This window comes from Heptranchias perlo, chromosome 1, assembly GCF_035084215.1.
Source record: "Heptranchias perlo isolate sHepPer1 chromosome 1, sHepPer1.hap1, whole genome shotgun sequence".
In the NCBI taxonomy this organism is placed as follows: Eukaryota; Metazoa; Chordata; class Chondrichthyes; order Hexanchiformes; family Hexanchidae; genus Heptranchias; species Heptranchias perlo.
In genome coordinates this window covers 188,557,838-188,573,750 of record NC_090325.1, presented here as the reverse complement: position 1 = coordinate 188,573,750, position 15,913 = coordinate 188,557,838, and the positions used below count along the sequence as shown (strand labels likewise).

The window sequence follows — 15,913 nt, the reverse complement described above, 5'->3', positions numbered from 1 at the left end:
TGTTCTTCTAAGACGGAGATTAATTTGGGCAAACTATAGGTTTTACTTTGTACTTAGTCTGTACTGGCCTGATCCAGGAATGTTTAACAAGACATTGGGTGATTAGGCCAAAGGATGACAGATACAACTCAATGCAAATACCTGAAACACTTAGCAAGGAACTGAAACAGTAGAGTATGTGTTAAATGGTACAGTGCTGATAGATCTAGGGATTATTGTGAATACTACTACATCATCAACTCATTTCTTGGCCGTGGTACAAAAAGGAAATGAAATCCTTGGATTAGGAGATAGGCACAGTACAAATCAAAGCCTGTATTATTGCTCCATAAGGTGCCAAGCAAATTGCTTCTGTGTGCAGTTATGGACTCCTGTGAGGTGGTATAGGGCAGATTCACCAGAATGACTGCAAGGCTTAATGGGCTAAATTATCAGGACAGGTTGCATAAACTTGGTTTGTGCCCCCTTGACTTTAGAAGGTTGAGGGGTAATTTAATCGAGATGTTTAAAATGAACAAGGGATTCGACAGGATCAATACAGAGAAACTATTTCCTTTGGTAGGGGATTCCAGAACAAGTTGTCCTCCTTAGAGCTGAGATGGTTAAGGGGAGATATAACAGGTGTTCAAAATCATGAAGAGTTTTGATAAGAGTAGATAGGGAGAAACCGTTTCCAGTGGCAGAAGGGTCGGTAACCAGAGGACACAGATTTAAAGTAATTGACAAAAGAACCAGAGGAGATTTTTTTTTTTTTTTTAAACGCAGCGAGTTGTTATGATCTGGAATGCGCTGCCTGAAAGGGTGGTGGAAGCAGATTCAATAATAACTTTCAAAGGGGAATAAATACTTGAAAGGGAAAAATTTTCAAGGCTGTGAGGAAAGGGCAAGGGAATGGGTCTAATTGGATAGCTCTTTCAAAGAGCCAGCACAGGCACGATGACCTCCTTCTGTGCTGCATCATTCTATGAAAAGGGGCATAATCTTAAAATTAAAGCTAGGTCATCCAGGAGTGAAAACGGGAAGCACTTTTTCCACACAAAAGACAGTGGAAATCTGGAACTCTCTCCCCCAAAAGACTGTGGATGCAGGGTCAATTGAAATTTTCAAGACTGAGACCGATAGATTTTTGTTGGGTAAGGGTATGGATCAAAGGCAGGTGAATGGAGTTGATGTACAGATCAGACATGGTCTAATAGAATGGTAGAACAGCCTCGAAGGGCTGACTAGCCTACCCATGCTCCCATGACAGCGTACAGAGGTGAGGGGGGGGTATGAGCAACTGTTGAAGAAGTTACGTTTGTTTTCTTAGGAAAAGAGGAACCCTCAAGGTGACTTAACTGAAGTTGTCTACAAGGAACGTATAGCGCTGATCCAGCAAAATTGTTCAAGTTAAAAATGAGAACATTTGGATTAAGAAGGGAAGACAAGCCCAATTTATAGCTTTGACATTGTTCCTTACCCCTCCTGCAGTTTATTGTGGTCGCAAAACAATGGGGCAAGAAGTCTACAGAGAGAGAGAATAAAATCTGGCTTTCTAATGTAGTTAAAACTAAATGAGTAGGTTTTGTATCTAGCATTTGAGACAGTTTGACGAGTTTTTTTGCCTTCTTTCGGATGAGATGTTATTTCGAGGCCCCACCTGCCCCCTCAGGCGAACGTAGAAGATCTCATGGCACTATTTGAAGAAGAGCAGGGGAGCTCTCCCCCACGGTGTTCTGGCCAATATTTATCCCTCAACCAACGTCACTAAAGCAGATTATCTGGTCATTATCACATTGCTGTTTGTGGGACCCTGCTGTGCGCAAATTGGCTGCCGTGTTTCCTACAATACAACAGTGACTACACTTCAAAAGCACTTCATTGGCTGTAAAGCACTTTGGGATGTCCTGAGATCGTGAAAGGCGCTGTATGAATGCTAGTTCTTACTTTCTTATTCCACAAGGCTTATTAACTTTTTGGGTAAAAGGGTTACCAAGGAAAACCACCCAAGTGGGCAATGCAAATGCGTTCGAGAGACAACTGGAGGCCTTACTCAAGAGGGAGCCGCTGAGGGACGTGGTGAGATGATGTATAGGTGATATTGGCCGAACAAAAAGAGACGGGCTTGTTGGGTCCAAGATCTCCTCCAATTGCTAAGATTTCTTATATTTAATGATACTGAGTGTACTAAGTCTTCCATTCGCTCACACTAAGATCACGCACAAAATTAATCAAAAATAAAAACGTAGAAATATGTCAGTATTTCAAACCACCAAATAGAAAGTAAAATTAAACAGTGATGACAAGAAAATATCATCCACTGAAAAAAATCCTTTAGACAACGAGAAAGCATGGAACAAAAGGTTCAACTTTCAAATTCCTTCCACAGACCATCAAGGACTCTACCAAACCATGTAACCTCACTCTCCCATTCTCTTTCCCCCCAAAAAAATGTGAAACTGCAGACTTAGGCCTAGGTTTTGTGATCGTCACTCACGCCACTGGTAACCCAGTAAAGCATTACGATTGGAAAACCTAGGCCTAGCCACCTAACCTCAACCCTTACATTATATGTTTTTGACTAGCCACCATCCAGTGCCACAGCATCTCCAGAGTCACAGCAGGTCAAGACCCATCTCATCATCTAACCATATGCACCTAACCAGATATTCATCCAGCAAGATCAACTTGGCATCAATTGCTTTAGTTGGGGACCCATACCACATGGGCAAATATAATCTCAAGCCTTAAGACAATAAGAAAAGTCAAGGAGAAAAGGTCATTCAGCTAAAACAAACATGGCCGTGACGTGTTAAACTTACACCCATGCCCTCCAGTTTAGCATTCAAAAGACCCGCATAATTACTTGTTTGCTTCTACATTATCCACTCCTCTTCAGTACTTTAAAAACCCTAGACCAGGGATGAGGGACTTCAGTTATGTGGAGAGACTAGAGAAGCTGGGGTTGTTATCCTTAGAGCAGAGAGGGTTAAGGGGAGATTTACTAGAGGTGTTCAGAATTGTGAGGTGTTTTGATGGAGTAGATAGGGAGAAACTGTTTCCACTGGCAGGAGGGTCGGTAACCAGAGGACACAGATTTAAGATAATTGGCAAAAAAAAATCAAGGGGGAAAATTAGGAGATTTTTTTAAAAAACGCAACGAGTTGTTACGATCTGGAATGCACTGCCTGAAAGAGTAGTGGAAGCAGATTCAATAGTAACTTTCAAAAGAGAATTGGATAAATACTTGAAAAAGGAGAAATTTGCGGGGCTATGGGGAAAAAAAAGCACGGGAATGGGACTAATTGGATAGCTCTTTCAAAGAGCCGGTACAAAATTATGGGGTCACATGGCCTTCTTCTGCACTGTATGATTCAATGATCATGTCTGCTGTATATATTATTTCATCAGGTGCAGATTTGAGAGTCTTCACAAAAGTTAGTTTCAGCATTTTTGGCACTGTCTTGCCTTTCAATGATCTGTACGCAGACCTTTTTCTCTATGATCCCAGAAGCTCTTTTATTTTAATCCTCTGCCTCGAGGAGCTATCAGTTACCCCAGTTTCAGTTATATGCGTAATAGATTTAATCAGATTGGTAATCTCAAACACGCCACCAAATTCTCTTTGAAACAATGGACATTACCACACAGACCACAGACTGTAGCAACAACCATCTTTACAAATAAGTAGTAACATGAAGCACAGTTATATAAAAGATACCTTCAATGGGAAAGTCCATCATGGGCGAATTACCCTTGATAAGACTGATTTGAATTCAATAGTTTCTGTCAAATAACGCACAAAGTTTTGTTACCACATGCCACACAATCTCTCTCATTCATCCTGTTCCAGCTCAACTTTGTTCCCTCTCCAACAGAGCTTGCTTGCCACCCATTAACCCCTTAAGTGTCAAAGCCAACTCTTTATTTAGAAATTCCCACATAAATTTAACAATACTTCATAAGTAGATCCAATCAATAGGGGACAAATGTCACAAAGAAAATAGCCTTGTGGGAGAGACGAACATTTTGCATGTCGGTGAACACACAAATCTTCACTGTGGAACAAACTCTTTGACCAAAGGAATAATACAAATTAAATTCCGGCACAGGCACAATGGGCCGAATGGCCTCCTTCTGTGCTGTATGATTCTATGAAATCAAAGATCTTTGATCAGAGCTGGAATCTGGACTTCATGTAAATTAAATAAGTATTTCAAATGTTGTGACAATTACTTACAGCCCTAAGGTGCAGAATAATTCTTGGGACTGTGTCAGTGTGAGAGCAAAGGTTAGGTTCCTGTTCGAGTATGCAATTTTTAAATGAATCGATAGTAAAGTTATAATGGGCACCGGCCATTTCAATGAGATCAGACAGTAATCAGATGCCAAAACAACTTTCTCAGCATAATACAATGTGGAAATTCAGCACTGCAAAACAGCCATGCCAGGGTGTGACCCAATGTGATGAAAGCAGAAAAAATGCATTTCCCTTCCCTGAAGGACATCAATGAACCAGTTGGGTTTTTACAAGAATCTGGCAGTTTTCATGGTCATTTTGCGCAGGTGCCAGCCCACAAACTACCAGATTTATTGAATTCACTTTCACAGCTTGCCACGGTGAATTTGAGCCTGAGGTTGTTAGGATCACGTGACACAGGGTGTCTTGGTGCGCTGTGGGTATCGTAGTTCCACAGCAGCAGAGTTCAAAAACAAAATAACTTCCCATCGTGAACGGCAGCTATCGCTGCCAGGGCCCAGGTCCAGGTTCAATTACCAACTCAATCATCAGGCTGCGGACAGAAAAGCAGGGTTCAGAACAAAGTTTCTTACAGACACTTCTAACATTAATGAACCAATCTTACGGGTAGGTTTAATTAATTTTTAAAGATACACAATTCTGAAATTTTATGTGTTTGCTAGGTTATAACGGGTGATTTTAACCCTACTCGCCCATCGCAAATCGAGCGGGCGTCAGTTCAAATCGACTTAACCCCACCCCGCATGAATCCTGATTTTAATCTGCTCTCCCGAGCAAGCGGAGAAGCTGGCAAGGGTCCTTCTTTAAACGTGCAGATCTGGGGGTCCGATGACGTCATTGGACCCCCACTCCGATTTTAACTCTGGCCGGAGCAGGGAAGACGAAGTGAGAAGAGGATCTGGGACTGGAAGAAGCCAGTTACGGTACGTTTATTTACTTTCCTCGTGGGGCCAAGAGGAGCAGGTGGGTTCCTCCCACCCAAAACACCCCTCCCGCCCAATGCCAGCTGACCAGCAGCATGCGACATCGTGCATATACGCCACGCGCAATTTGGTCAGTCTTGTGACACTTGCTGCTTAGTGAGTGGTAACTTTGAAAAGATTAATCAGTTAAACAAAGTACTTGTATTTATATAGCACATTTAACAACCTCAGGACCGTTCCAAAGTGTTTTACAGCCACTTAAGTGCTTTTGAAGTGTAGTCACTGTTGTAATGTAGTGATAACGACCAGTTAATCTGTTTTAGTGGTGTTGGTTGAGGGATAAATTTTGGCCGGGACACTGGGGGATGAACTCCCCTGTTCTTCTTCGAAATAGCGTCAAGGGATCTTTTACATCCACCTGAGAGGGCAGTCAGGATCTCACTTTAACATCACATCTGAAAGACAGCACCTCTGGCAGTGCAGCACTCCCTCAGTACTGCACTGGGAATAGGACTTGAACCCACAACCTTCTGGCTCAGAGGCGAGAATGCTACCAACTGAGCCACGGCTAAGTTATCAACTGAATTCAACTCTTGCTTCATACATGTTTGGCCAATCGGATGCTTGTTTGGTAATTTGACAAATAAATCCACGTTTCAGCCAATCTCTAATTTTTGCCTGCAGACAGCGGGGGGAAATTTTCATCTTCACTGCCTGGGTTGAGAAGATTTACCGCTCGTAATAGAACCCACTCCATTTTGATTACATTGAAATCAATGCAATGAAGAACGGGCTTATGCTATAATGGGCGGGTGGTCCACCAGATTACTGCCCAGGCAGTGAAGGTGAAAATTTACTCTGTGAAGTTCTTATGTTTGACACTTCTGAGATAGACACTAAACTTTTAACGAAGATAGATTACTGTAAGGTCAGGTGTGATAGGAAGAACTTAGGAACAGGAGTAGATCATTCAGGCCATCGGGCCTGCTCCGCCATTCAATTAGATCATGGCTGATCTGCACCCCAACTCCACATATCCGCCTTTGCACTACATCCTTTGATACCCTTACCTGACAAAAATCTGTCGATCTCAGTCTTGAAAGCTCCAATTGTCCTAGTGGTCACATAGTGATGAAACAGTCTATGTCACAGGGTACCCACTGGTCACAGAAAGCCTCCAGTAGAACCAGCCCACATCATTATTCAAACAGCAAGTTAAAAGAGGCATCAAGCAATCAAGCGCTGGTTTCATGGGTGCCAAGAGGGCAAACTGCTGCATTAACAAGAAGCTCTGGTTATACCAACTGGCCTGTAGAAATGCCCCATTTCTTACTAGTCTTTACCCTGAGGCGTGTCCTAACCCAACAGACACATTTCACAAAACAGTCAACATTCAATAACTGTCTGATTTCGGAAAGCGCACCGAGAAACACCGTGTGGACCCAGAAACACTGCGCGTGCACTTCTGTAATTATTACCTGGACTGTATCCTGCTTTCCCGTGACCCAGTTGCCCCCAGATGTTTGAGCCGCACGTGTAGACACTTCCATCTTGTAGAACAAAAGCTGTATGGTATCTTCCGCAGGCTACTTCCCGCACAGTCTTACTACTGAAGAACGAAGAAGTCCTTGGTTGGGCAACTATATTCTCATGTATGTCACCCAATCCGAGCTGCCCCAAATTTGTATGTCCCCAACACAACAACTGTACTTTCGAAGTCATGGTATTCAGCGATTCTCCTGGAAACAGAGGGGGTACGTGCTGCAGAGAGATACAATTTTGAAACAAACGTCAAAGCTCAGGTGGTGAAAAGACAATTGCACATGAAGTAAGGCAGTGTGATTTTTTTTTGATTATTGCTTATTAATTATCAAAGAGAGTCATTTACAAACTTCGCCTATTTCAACAGTTCATTCAATCTCTGTCAATTCGAGTGCTCCCATGTCCTGCTGCTTTGTTGGGAATTTTGGTCTCTAACATGATCCTTGGGAGTTTCACCTCTTTCACACTTTATGTTCTGAAACTACGCTGTACAACTTTCCACAGACTTTTGAGCTCAAATGCAGTCTTGTTCATGTATTTATTTTAGAAAGGGTTTCAAGTGGGGTATCTCAGAAAGAAGAAAGAAAGGAAGAACCTGAATTTATATAGCGCCTTTTGTGACCTCAGGACTACCTAAAGCGCTTTACAACCAATGTGATAATTTTGAAGTGCAGTCACTGTTGTAATGTAGGGAAACGTGGCAGGCCATTTGCACACAGCAAGCTCCCACAATGAGATAATGACCAGATAATCTGTTTTTGTAATGTTAGTTGAGGGTTAAATGTTTGGCCACGACACAGGGGAGAATGCCCCTGCTCTTCTCCGAATAGTGCCACGGGGTCTTTTATGTCCACCTGAGAGGACAGACGTAGGGCCTCAGTTTAACGTCTCATCCGAAAGATGGCAAAAAGCTCACTGTACAGCCTCTTTTCACAAACTCTCTCAAATGCCCGATACAAAAACCCACTCATTTCGTTTTAACTACATTAGAAAGCCAGATTATTTTTTCCCTCTGCACATTTCTTGTCTCATAGTTTACTAACCACAATACACTGCAGGAGGGGTAAGGAACAATGTCAAAGCATGTCCTCTCCTCCCACTAATCCCCCCAATCACATAATCCCATGGTTTATAATACTTGGCACAGAATTGAATTAACAAGCAAATATTCCAATTGACCAACTGGGTTATGTTCTGATATAATAAGCCGTTCTTTTGAAACACCAAGCCACATAAAAAGTAACATTTTAATATCTGGCAGCTCTTTTTTAATTTCTCCCATTTCAATTGTCTGAAATTCCCCCGATTTTAACAAACACTTGCATTTATATGCGTCTTTAATGTAGTAAAACGACCCAAGGCGCTTCACAGGAGCGTAATCGGACAAAAAAAATTGAGACCAAGCCAAAGGAGGAGATATTAGGTCAGGTGTATCAAAAGCTTGGTCAAAGAGGTAGGTTTTGAGGAGCGACTTAAAAGGAGTAGGGGTTTGGAGAGGGAATTCCAGAGCTTAGGGCCTAGACGGCCGCCAATGGTGGGGTGAAGGAAGTCGGGAATGCTTAAGAGGCCAGAGTTGAAGGAACGCAGAGTTTTAAACTTAAAAGAAATGTCAATCTTCCATTATAAGGGCGGTGACCGCCAAAGATCCTCGTCACTGAGACGCTGAGGAACGATGCAAGTTTCCTGACCGCTCCTCCCGATTTGCTCACTAGCTTCTCCTGTAAGGAAAGCCTCGCCCAAACTCTAAACACAAAACAGGGACATTCAACACTTCTTGCAATTTAACGCCACATATTATCTGGTTGGGAATCATCTTGTGTCACATTCTCACTCCATTAAGCACCACTTTTCACCGAGTCTCGCTTTCACGCGAGAGAAAAAAAAACAAACAATCAAAAAAAATTAAACTCGGCCTCCTGGAAAATTATAAAGCAGTGCCTTAATAAAAAAAATTGCCTTTTTTTTCCTCTTGCAGATTCTTGTCCCATAGTTCCCTAACTGCAATGCACTGTGGGGAATGGTACTTAGTTTTTAAATCGGCAGCCATAAATCCAAACACTCATTATTTTAAAAAGTTAAATATCTTCCATGCAATCAATGTTCGATCATGAAAGTAAACTCATTCTAACAACTCGGCATCAAACTACTCCACTACCATCAGGGAACTCCCTTTAAAAATTGGAATATTGATTTTCTATTTGGTATTCTCAGGGATGCCTTTATACGCCGAAGGGGACCAGACAAACCTTGCCATCTATCTGGAGCTCAAGCAGGAAGCAGGCCTCAACTGGAATATTAAAACGGGGAACTAAACGTTGTGGAAAAAGTTCAATACATTGTTGGATTCTCTCCTTGTTCTTACTATTTGCTCCACCCCCATTATAAACACACATCCTCTAATTGAATGAGTAGCTGGGCACGCCTCTCCCAATACTGCTCTGGAACCAGTTGATAGTGGGCATGAACGCTTCAGTCAGTGTTTCACACCAAACATCAGCTGGCAAAAGTCAGAGCAAGATTTAAACTTCCCACACCTCAGCAAAGTTCTTCTGAGGCCAGGCCCAGAAGTCGAGAGTATCGATTGCACGAATTTGTATTCTCTGGCCCTGTGAACTAAAGAAAGAACTTTCATTTATATAAATACCTTTCAGGTCGTCCCAAAGCGCTTTACAGCCAATTAAGCACTTTTGAAGCATGGTCACTTTGTAACGTAGCCCATTTGCGCACAGCAAGGTCCCACAAACAGCAATGAGATATAAGATCTTTCATGGCTAGATAACGTGTTGTTTTAGTGATGTTGGTTGAGGGATAACTATTGGCCAGGACACTGGGCCACACTCCACAGAGAAGCCCACATTCCTCCGCACTTTCTGTGTGACCACTTGTTTTCACATGTCGCGTTTATAGTCAGCCTTTATGAAACTATTGGTCAGCTTTTGCTAGTCCCCTAGGTTGGCATGTATGTAGAAGTTGTGCAAGAGCCTAACCTACCCCAACATATACCACATAAAATCAGAAGCATGCTCTATTCTCCACTAATGGGCTAAGTTTAACACCTGCAAAACACCATCTTTAGTGTAACACATTCATTGTGTGTCTCAGTAACGCTGCATTACTGAGAAATTTTTGATTTGAAACTGTATAGAGTCGTCATGCCTGTGTTACTGTTAGCTCCACAGCTCACTACTCTAGTTCCACTTAGTCAGTAGTTTCCTCACAAATCACTGCACAGCATTTTTGCAGGCCTGTGAAAAATTAATTTAGCATGAATAATTCCTTTGACACAACTAACTCCAATTAGAAACAACATTTGAAATATGAAATAAAGTGCTGTTGCAGCTCCTTTTCTAGACCTTCAAGAAGAAAAATTCTTTATAGCAAAAATATACCCGCATTACTGGGCTTGCACCTATTTTCCACCTTGGACACTTTTTTAATGTATATGTTACTTACGTTAATATAGCACATTGCCAACACATATCAAAAGCTTCACACAATCAACAGTTTGGAGTGTATTGACTGTTATTGTGAAGGTAACTTTATCAAATATTATTTTTTTGTCCTTCATCCATCACTTGCAATGCCTCAAGTTTGAGAGAAAGGGAAGTAAATTAGGTCACTTAGGGGTCAACCTGGCTCCAGAAATGACACATGAAAATTGGAAACAAGTCAGTCAACCAACCCGCTGTGGCAAACTCTAATCTGATACCCGGACCAGGCAGGTCTGCAATAACTCCAGAACACTGCTGATACATGATCAGTCATCCTGGCTCATTCATGGGATCTAGAGGGTTGACCTGTCCCTGGGGGTTAGGATTCCTCCTACTTGGGCTCCAGATATGCCAATGCCTACAGTGGTCTTAGTTGGCTGTGCTGGTAGGCTGCACGGTTTTGGTTGGTTCACTTTCAACGGTATTCCTATGTATGCTTTAGGAATCTCTGAACCTTGTCTCTCATCAACTTATGCCTTTAAGCCTCTGGATTCAGGTAAGTGGGGTGTATACCTATAGGAAGACATCTTGCAATGCATAATCAAGCAAACAGAAAATTTGGAAGTGCACAACAGATCAGTCAGCATCTATAAAGAGCAAGGACAGGTTATAGCATTTTGGGTGTGCAAAGCTTCACTGGACCGATAAAGGGTACATGCCTAAACCATCAGTGTGATGCAGGGTTGCACAACCGACACATCGTAACCTGTCTTTTCTCTTTCCAGATGCTGACTGGGCTGCAGTGTATTTCTAGTATTTCTTGTTCTGGTTTCAGATTTCCAGTTTTTCCTACCCATGTGGATTGCATAGTATGGCTCAAACTTGTCAGACACCAAAACTAATGGGGAGTGGGGGAAAGAGACATGGACAGAAGGTCTCCGTCCGGACAAAAGGTTTAATTTTCAAATCATTAAAAAGGAACATCCTCACTGGATCACCGCATTATATATAAAGAAAGAAAACGTATCAGAATTGATGACCCTGCCAAGTTCCGTTCACTAAGAGCTTGTTTCATAGAATGTTCTGTACAGATTAAGTCTGCCAGTGGGTCAATCTCACCCAAGTTATTGGGTGACGCATGGTCACCTGATAACATGGGCAACTAACACTCTCCCACCAATGAGAAGCAACTACAAAGGAGCGAGGTATATCCCGGAGGAGCAATTTGAGCCCCATAATTCAGATGAGGCTGTGTCCCACTGCAGACTATCAGAAAAAGGAACCATTTGAGTCTCAATTGTTTTAAATCAATGGCAATTTCTGCTGACATTGAGATTGTGGTCACAGTTTTGGGAAACAAAAAAAAAATACTGATACAATAATGAATTAACCATGACAAAAGTTCCAAACGTGACTGAAAATTCAGTCAGACTTGCATTTATATAGTGCCTTTCATGGCCTCAGGACATCCCAAAGCATTTTTACAGCCAATTAAGTACTTTTGTTTTTGAAGCGTAGTCACTGTTGTAATGTAGGAAACACGGCAGCCAATTTGCTCACAGCAAGTTCCCGCAAACAGCGATCAAATAAATGACCAGATCATCCGTTTTAGGTGTCGGTTGAGGGCTAAATGTTGGCCAGGACACTGGGAAGAACTCTCCTGCTCTCCTTCCAATAAGTGCCTTGTGATCTTTTACTGAGAGGTCAGGGGACCTGGGTTTAACGACTCATCCGAAAGACCGCACCTCCGACAGTGCAGCACTCCCTCAGCAAATCACCGGGAGCGTCAGCCCGGATTATGTGCTCAAGTCTCTGGAGCCAAGGGGGGGGGGATGCTTAACCCTTCTGACTCAGAGTGGAGAGTGCTACCAACTGAGCCAAGCCTCAACACCCCTTCCAGGTGATGATGAACATTCAACAAGAAATGAGATAATTAACAACAACAAGAGGGAGGGGGGGGGGGGGGGAAAGAGAAAAAAAAACCTTGCAGGTTGAAAACTTTGCTGCTGGCCCCTCTAATAAACCGTGAATCTTTTGTTTCACCCTAGAGCCGCTGCAACCACTGAGTTAAGAGAGGAGGGAGGAGGGTGAAAGAGGAACTGAGGTTTAATCATCGCTACAAAGTTACCTGAATGTTGCCTTTTTTTTCCTCTCTCTCTCTCTCTCTTTTGATGGATACTTATTTGCCAGCGGAGACAAACCCGGAGGTGGTTGCAAAACAAAAACACACTGCGCCGCCTCGGACCCCGGGAACCAGCACCCAGCACCCAGCTGGGGACGGGGACCTGGACCGGGAGGTGCTGGTGGCTGGGGTAAGGGGGGGGTGGTGCCTCTCACCGCCTTTGTGGTCGCGCCGATCCCCACATTGAGTGACAGCCCGCACCTGTCAATCACTCGCCTTCCTGCTTCTATTTTATTCTTTTTTTGACGGACGGTCCGTTGGCAACTTTTCGCTTCCAGGTTGGTAGCCAGGCTCCGTTGATGGACAGCTCCGGTCCGCCAATCGCGGAGCCCGCACCTAGGCAACGCGGATGTCAGCGACGACGTGCGAGCCGAAGCGGACTGTCTTAAAGGGGCAGGCACGCACGCACCCCCCCCCCCCCCCCACCCCCCCCCACTTTTTCCAGGAGCAATGCGATGCAATGCCCCACATACACTTTTTCTTTCGGTGCTCAGGAGATCCTAATGCAAAAAGTACCGCGGATGCTGGAAATCTGAAATAAAAGCAGAAAATGCTGACCAACACTCAGCATCTGTGAAGGGAGGAACAGAGTCAACCTGCCAGGTGGATGACCCTTTCATCAGAACTGGCCATGGTTAATTCTGTTTCTCTCTCCACCGATGCTGCCTGACCCGCTGTGTGTTTCCAGCATTTTCTGTTTTTACCCAAGGAGATCCTGGTACCTGCCGTCTCCCCCCCGCCCACCAACAGTGAGCACTCAAACTTGCTTTTGTGGATAGGTCAAGTAACCAACTAATAACTATCCTCCTTGGGATGAGTAGATAAAGGCTCAGCAAGATCATGGGAACTCTACTACCTCCAAGTCATGCAGCATCCTGCTTTGTCGATCTATCACTGTTCCTTCATTATCACTGGCTTAAAATCCTGGAATTCCCATTGTGGGAGCATCATCACCACAAGGATCGCAGCAGTTCAAGGAGACAGCCCAACACCACCTTCTCAGGGCAACTAGGGATGGACACTAAATGCGGCCTTGCCAGCGTTGCCCACATCCCAAGAACAGATTAAAAAAAAGTTGGCTCCAAGATGGCAATAAAAGATTGCAACTGAGTCAACCCCCATGGCAAACTCATTAATACGATACTTGAGCGAGGCAAGTCTGCAGGGCACTGCTGATAATTGACCAGCCAGCCGAGCATATTAATTGGCCTCTTGCGCATCCCCGATTTCCTTCACCCCACCATTGGCGGCCGTGCCTTCAGCCGTTTAGGCCCTAAACTCTGATTCCTTCCCTAAATCTCTCCGCCTCTCTACCTCCCTCTCCTCCTTTAAGATGCTCCTTAAAACCAACTCTTTGACCAAGCTTTTAGCCACCTGTCCTAATGTCTCCTTATGTGGCTCGGTGTCGAATTTTGTCTGATAACGCTCCCGTGAAGCGCCTTGGGATGTTTTACCATGTTAAAGGCGCTATATAAATGCAAGTTGTTGTTGGAAGGATAAAGCTGTCACTGGGGCTGAGATGCTACCCATTCAGCTCCTGATAACCCTATAACCATATGTCCCAATGGGTATTGTGAACAATCAGCAAGAAGACCACAAGTTCTGTTTCCTGGTAAGCTGTGCAGTTGTGTTAGTTGGTTAAACTTCAATATACCCCATGCTCAGTTTTGGTCCCTTTCAGCCTTGACAGTTGCCATCTTGAGCCTAAACTCTCTGGACTTAGGTAGGTGGGGTGTGCCGCTACAGAGGGGAGAGTATGTACTCCATATGAGACTGTGTGGAATTCTCAGTAGCTTGTTTTGGAGGCTGTTAAGCATGATGATGGTTAGTAATGTCTGTCAGACATCTAGCTGACCAAAAAAAATTGGAGAAAGAGAAAAACAGAAAAGGGCCATGCTTTTCAAATATGGTGGTTTTGTATTATAGGCTGCTTTATGGTGACTCAATAAACCAAATTATTTTATTATTAGATGGGATTTCGAGATTGGTGTTTTAGGGATTGCATTGCAGGGGTCTGCTGGCACTCTGAAAATTAATGTTGGGCGTTTTAATACATAGCAGTATCTTACCTGTTCCAAGTCACCACGCCTCGAAACATGTTTTGTCCAACAGAACTTGTTGACTAGCCACAGGTGTGGCTACTGCAACACCATTTTAGTCACATGCACTCGTTTTAGTTTAAAAAAACCCTTACACGCACTCACACAATACAGGTAAATGTACTTCACATGTGTATATTTACATAACAAACATCTACTACCATTCAGCAACCAAAGAAGTAAAGCACTCACAACGATCAAAAAACACTCTGCTTTTCATCTTACCATTTTACCCAACAAACGCACAGAAAGGTTAAAGTTCACATGCATACGCCAAGCGAATACGAGTATTGAGATCGGTGTCTGTTACTCATTTTTTACTTACTAATCAGAAATGGAATTAGTCACATCTGGATTCCCAATTAGCCACATGTGGCTAGTGGCTATCGTATTGGACAGCACTGGTTTAGGCAAGCAAACTGCTCTATGGTGACTGGATAAGGCAAATTCTTTTTTTATTACATGGGATTTCAGGATTTGTACCAGTGTTTTAGGGATCGGATTCCAGAGTTCTGGTGGTACTCTGAAAATTAATGTTGGGCATTTTAATACCGAGCAGTTTATTACCTAGTCCAAGTCACCATACCTCTAAATCAATGTCAAAAAAAAACACTGCAAGGGCTTATAGTGACTAAGAACAGGTTAAAAAAAACAGTACAATGCCTATGTAACATTGCCACATGGAGCTTCATTTGAATTGTAAAGCTGCTTCTTGTCACCCTGCCCCTTGCAGAATTTGTTGGGACTCAGCCAGAGGTGAGACAGGGTGGGAGAATCGTCGGCAGCATCAATGGTCAGTATTTAGTATCTGCTCCTTTGCTTGTCAGGATTCTGTTCCTGATCTTGTATTCTGATCAAGAATTCCACAATTCCATCCCATATTTTTATGCAAACAGGAAACCACTGGTCTTGATTTCAGGCCTGGCCCTTCATCAAGGTTTTCCGGTTAAGGGAGGAATGTCAGCCAGGACACTGGGAGAAATCTCTGCTCATCACAGATTTTCATTTACAGGATGCGGGAGTCGCTGACAAGGCCGGCATTTATTGCCCATCCCTAGTTGCCCAATGTCAACCACATTGATGTGGGACTGGAGTCACATATAGGCCAGACCGGGTAAGGAAGGCAGGTTTCCTTCCCTAAAGGGCATTAGTGAACCAGTTGGGGTTTTTACAACAATCCGACAGCTTCATGGTCACATTAATGATACCAGATTTTTAACACTGTATACAAGTTCTCAAACTGCCATGATGGGATTTGAACTCACATTCTTACTGTATTATTAGTCCAGGCTTCTGGACTACTAGTCTAGTAACATCACCACTACACTACTGTACCCCCTTAAACAGTCACTTGAGCAGATAAAAGCCAAGTCACGCAGTGCAGTCAGTTTCGCTACGAGCAAAACAAAGTTGGCAAGCTGCCATATGACGTCTTAAAGACAAGCAAAACAAACCCCTTTAGTTAGTAAAAGGACTATTGCACCTTGCACAGTGGT

At 43.4% G+C, this 15,913-nt stretch overlaps 1 protein-coding gene across 3 annotated transcripts in view; it reads right to left on the bottom strand.

The window, feature by feature from the left end:
- Positions 1–15,913, bottom strand: part of LOC137329873 (probable E3 ubiquitin-protein ligase HERC3) — an 88,208-nt gene that overhangs the window by 64,681 nt on the left and 7,614 nt on the right. Inside the window, exons 1-2 of one of the 3 annotated variants that reach the window (XM_067994450.1) lie at positions 12,265–12,611; positions 6,642–6,924 (exon numbers count right to left, since the gene is read on the bottom strand). In XM_067994450.1, coding sequence (XP_067850551.1) covers positions 6,642–6,885 — 244 coding nt within the window. In that variant the 5' untranslated portion in view covers positions 6,886–6,924; positions 12,265–12,611. Of the gene's footprint in view, positions 1–6,641; positions 6,925–12,264; positions 12,612–15,913 lie in introns of those variants that run through there. The other 2 variants (XM_067994451.1, XM_067994452.1) reach the window with 2 other exon arrangements.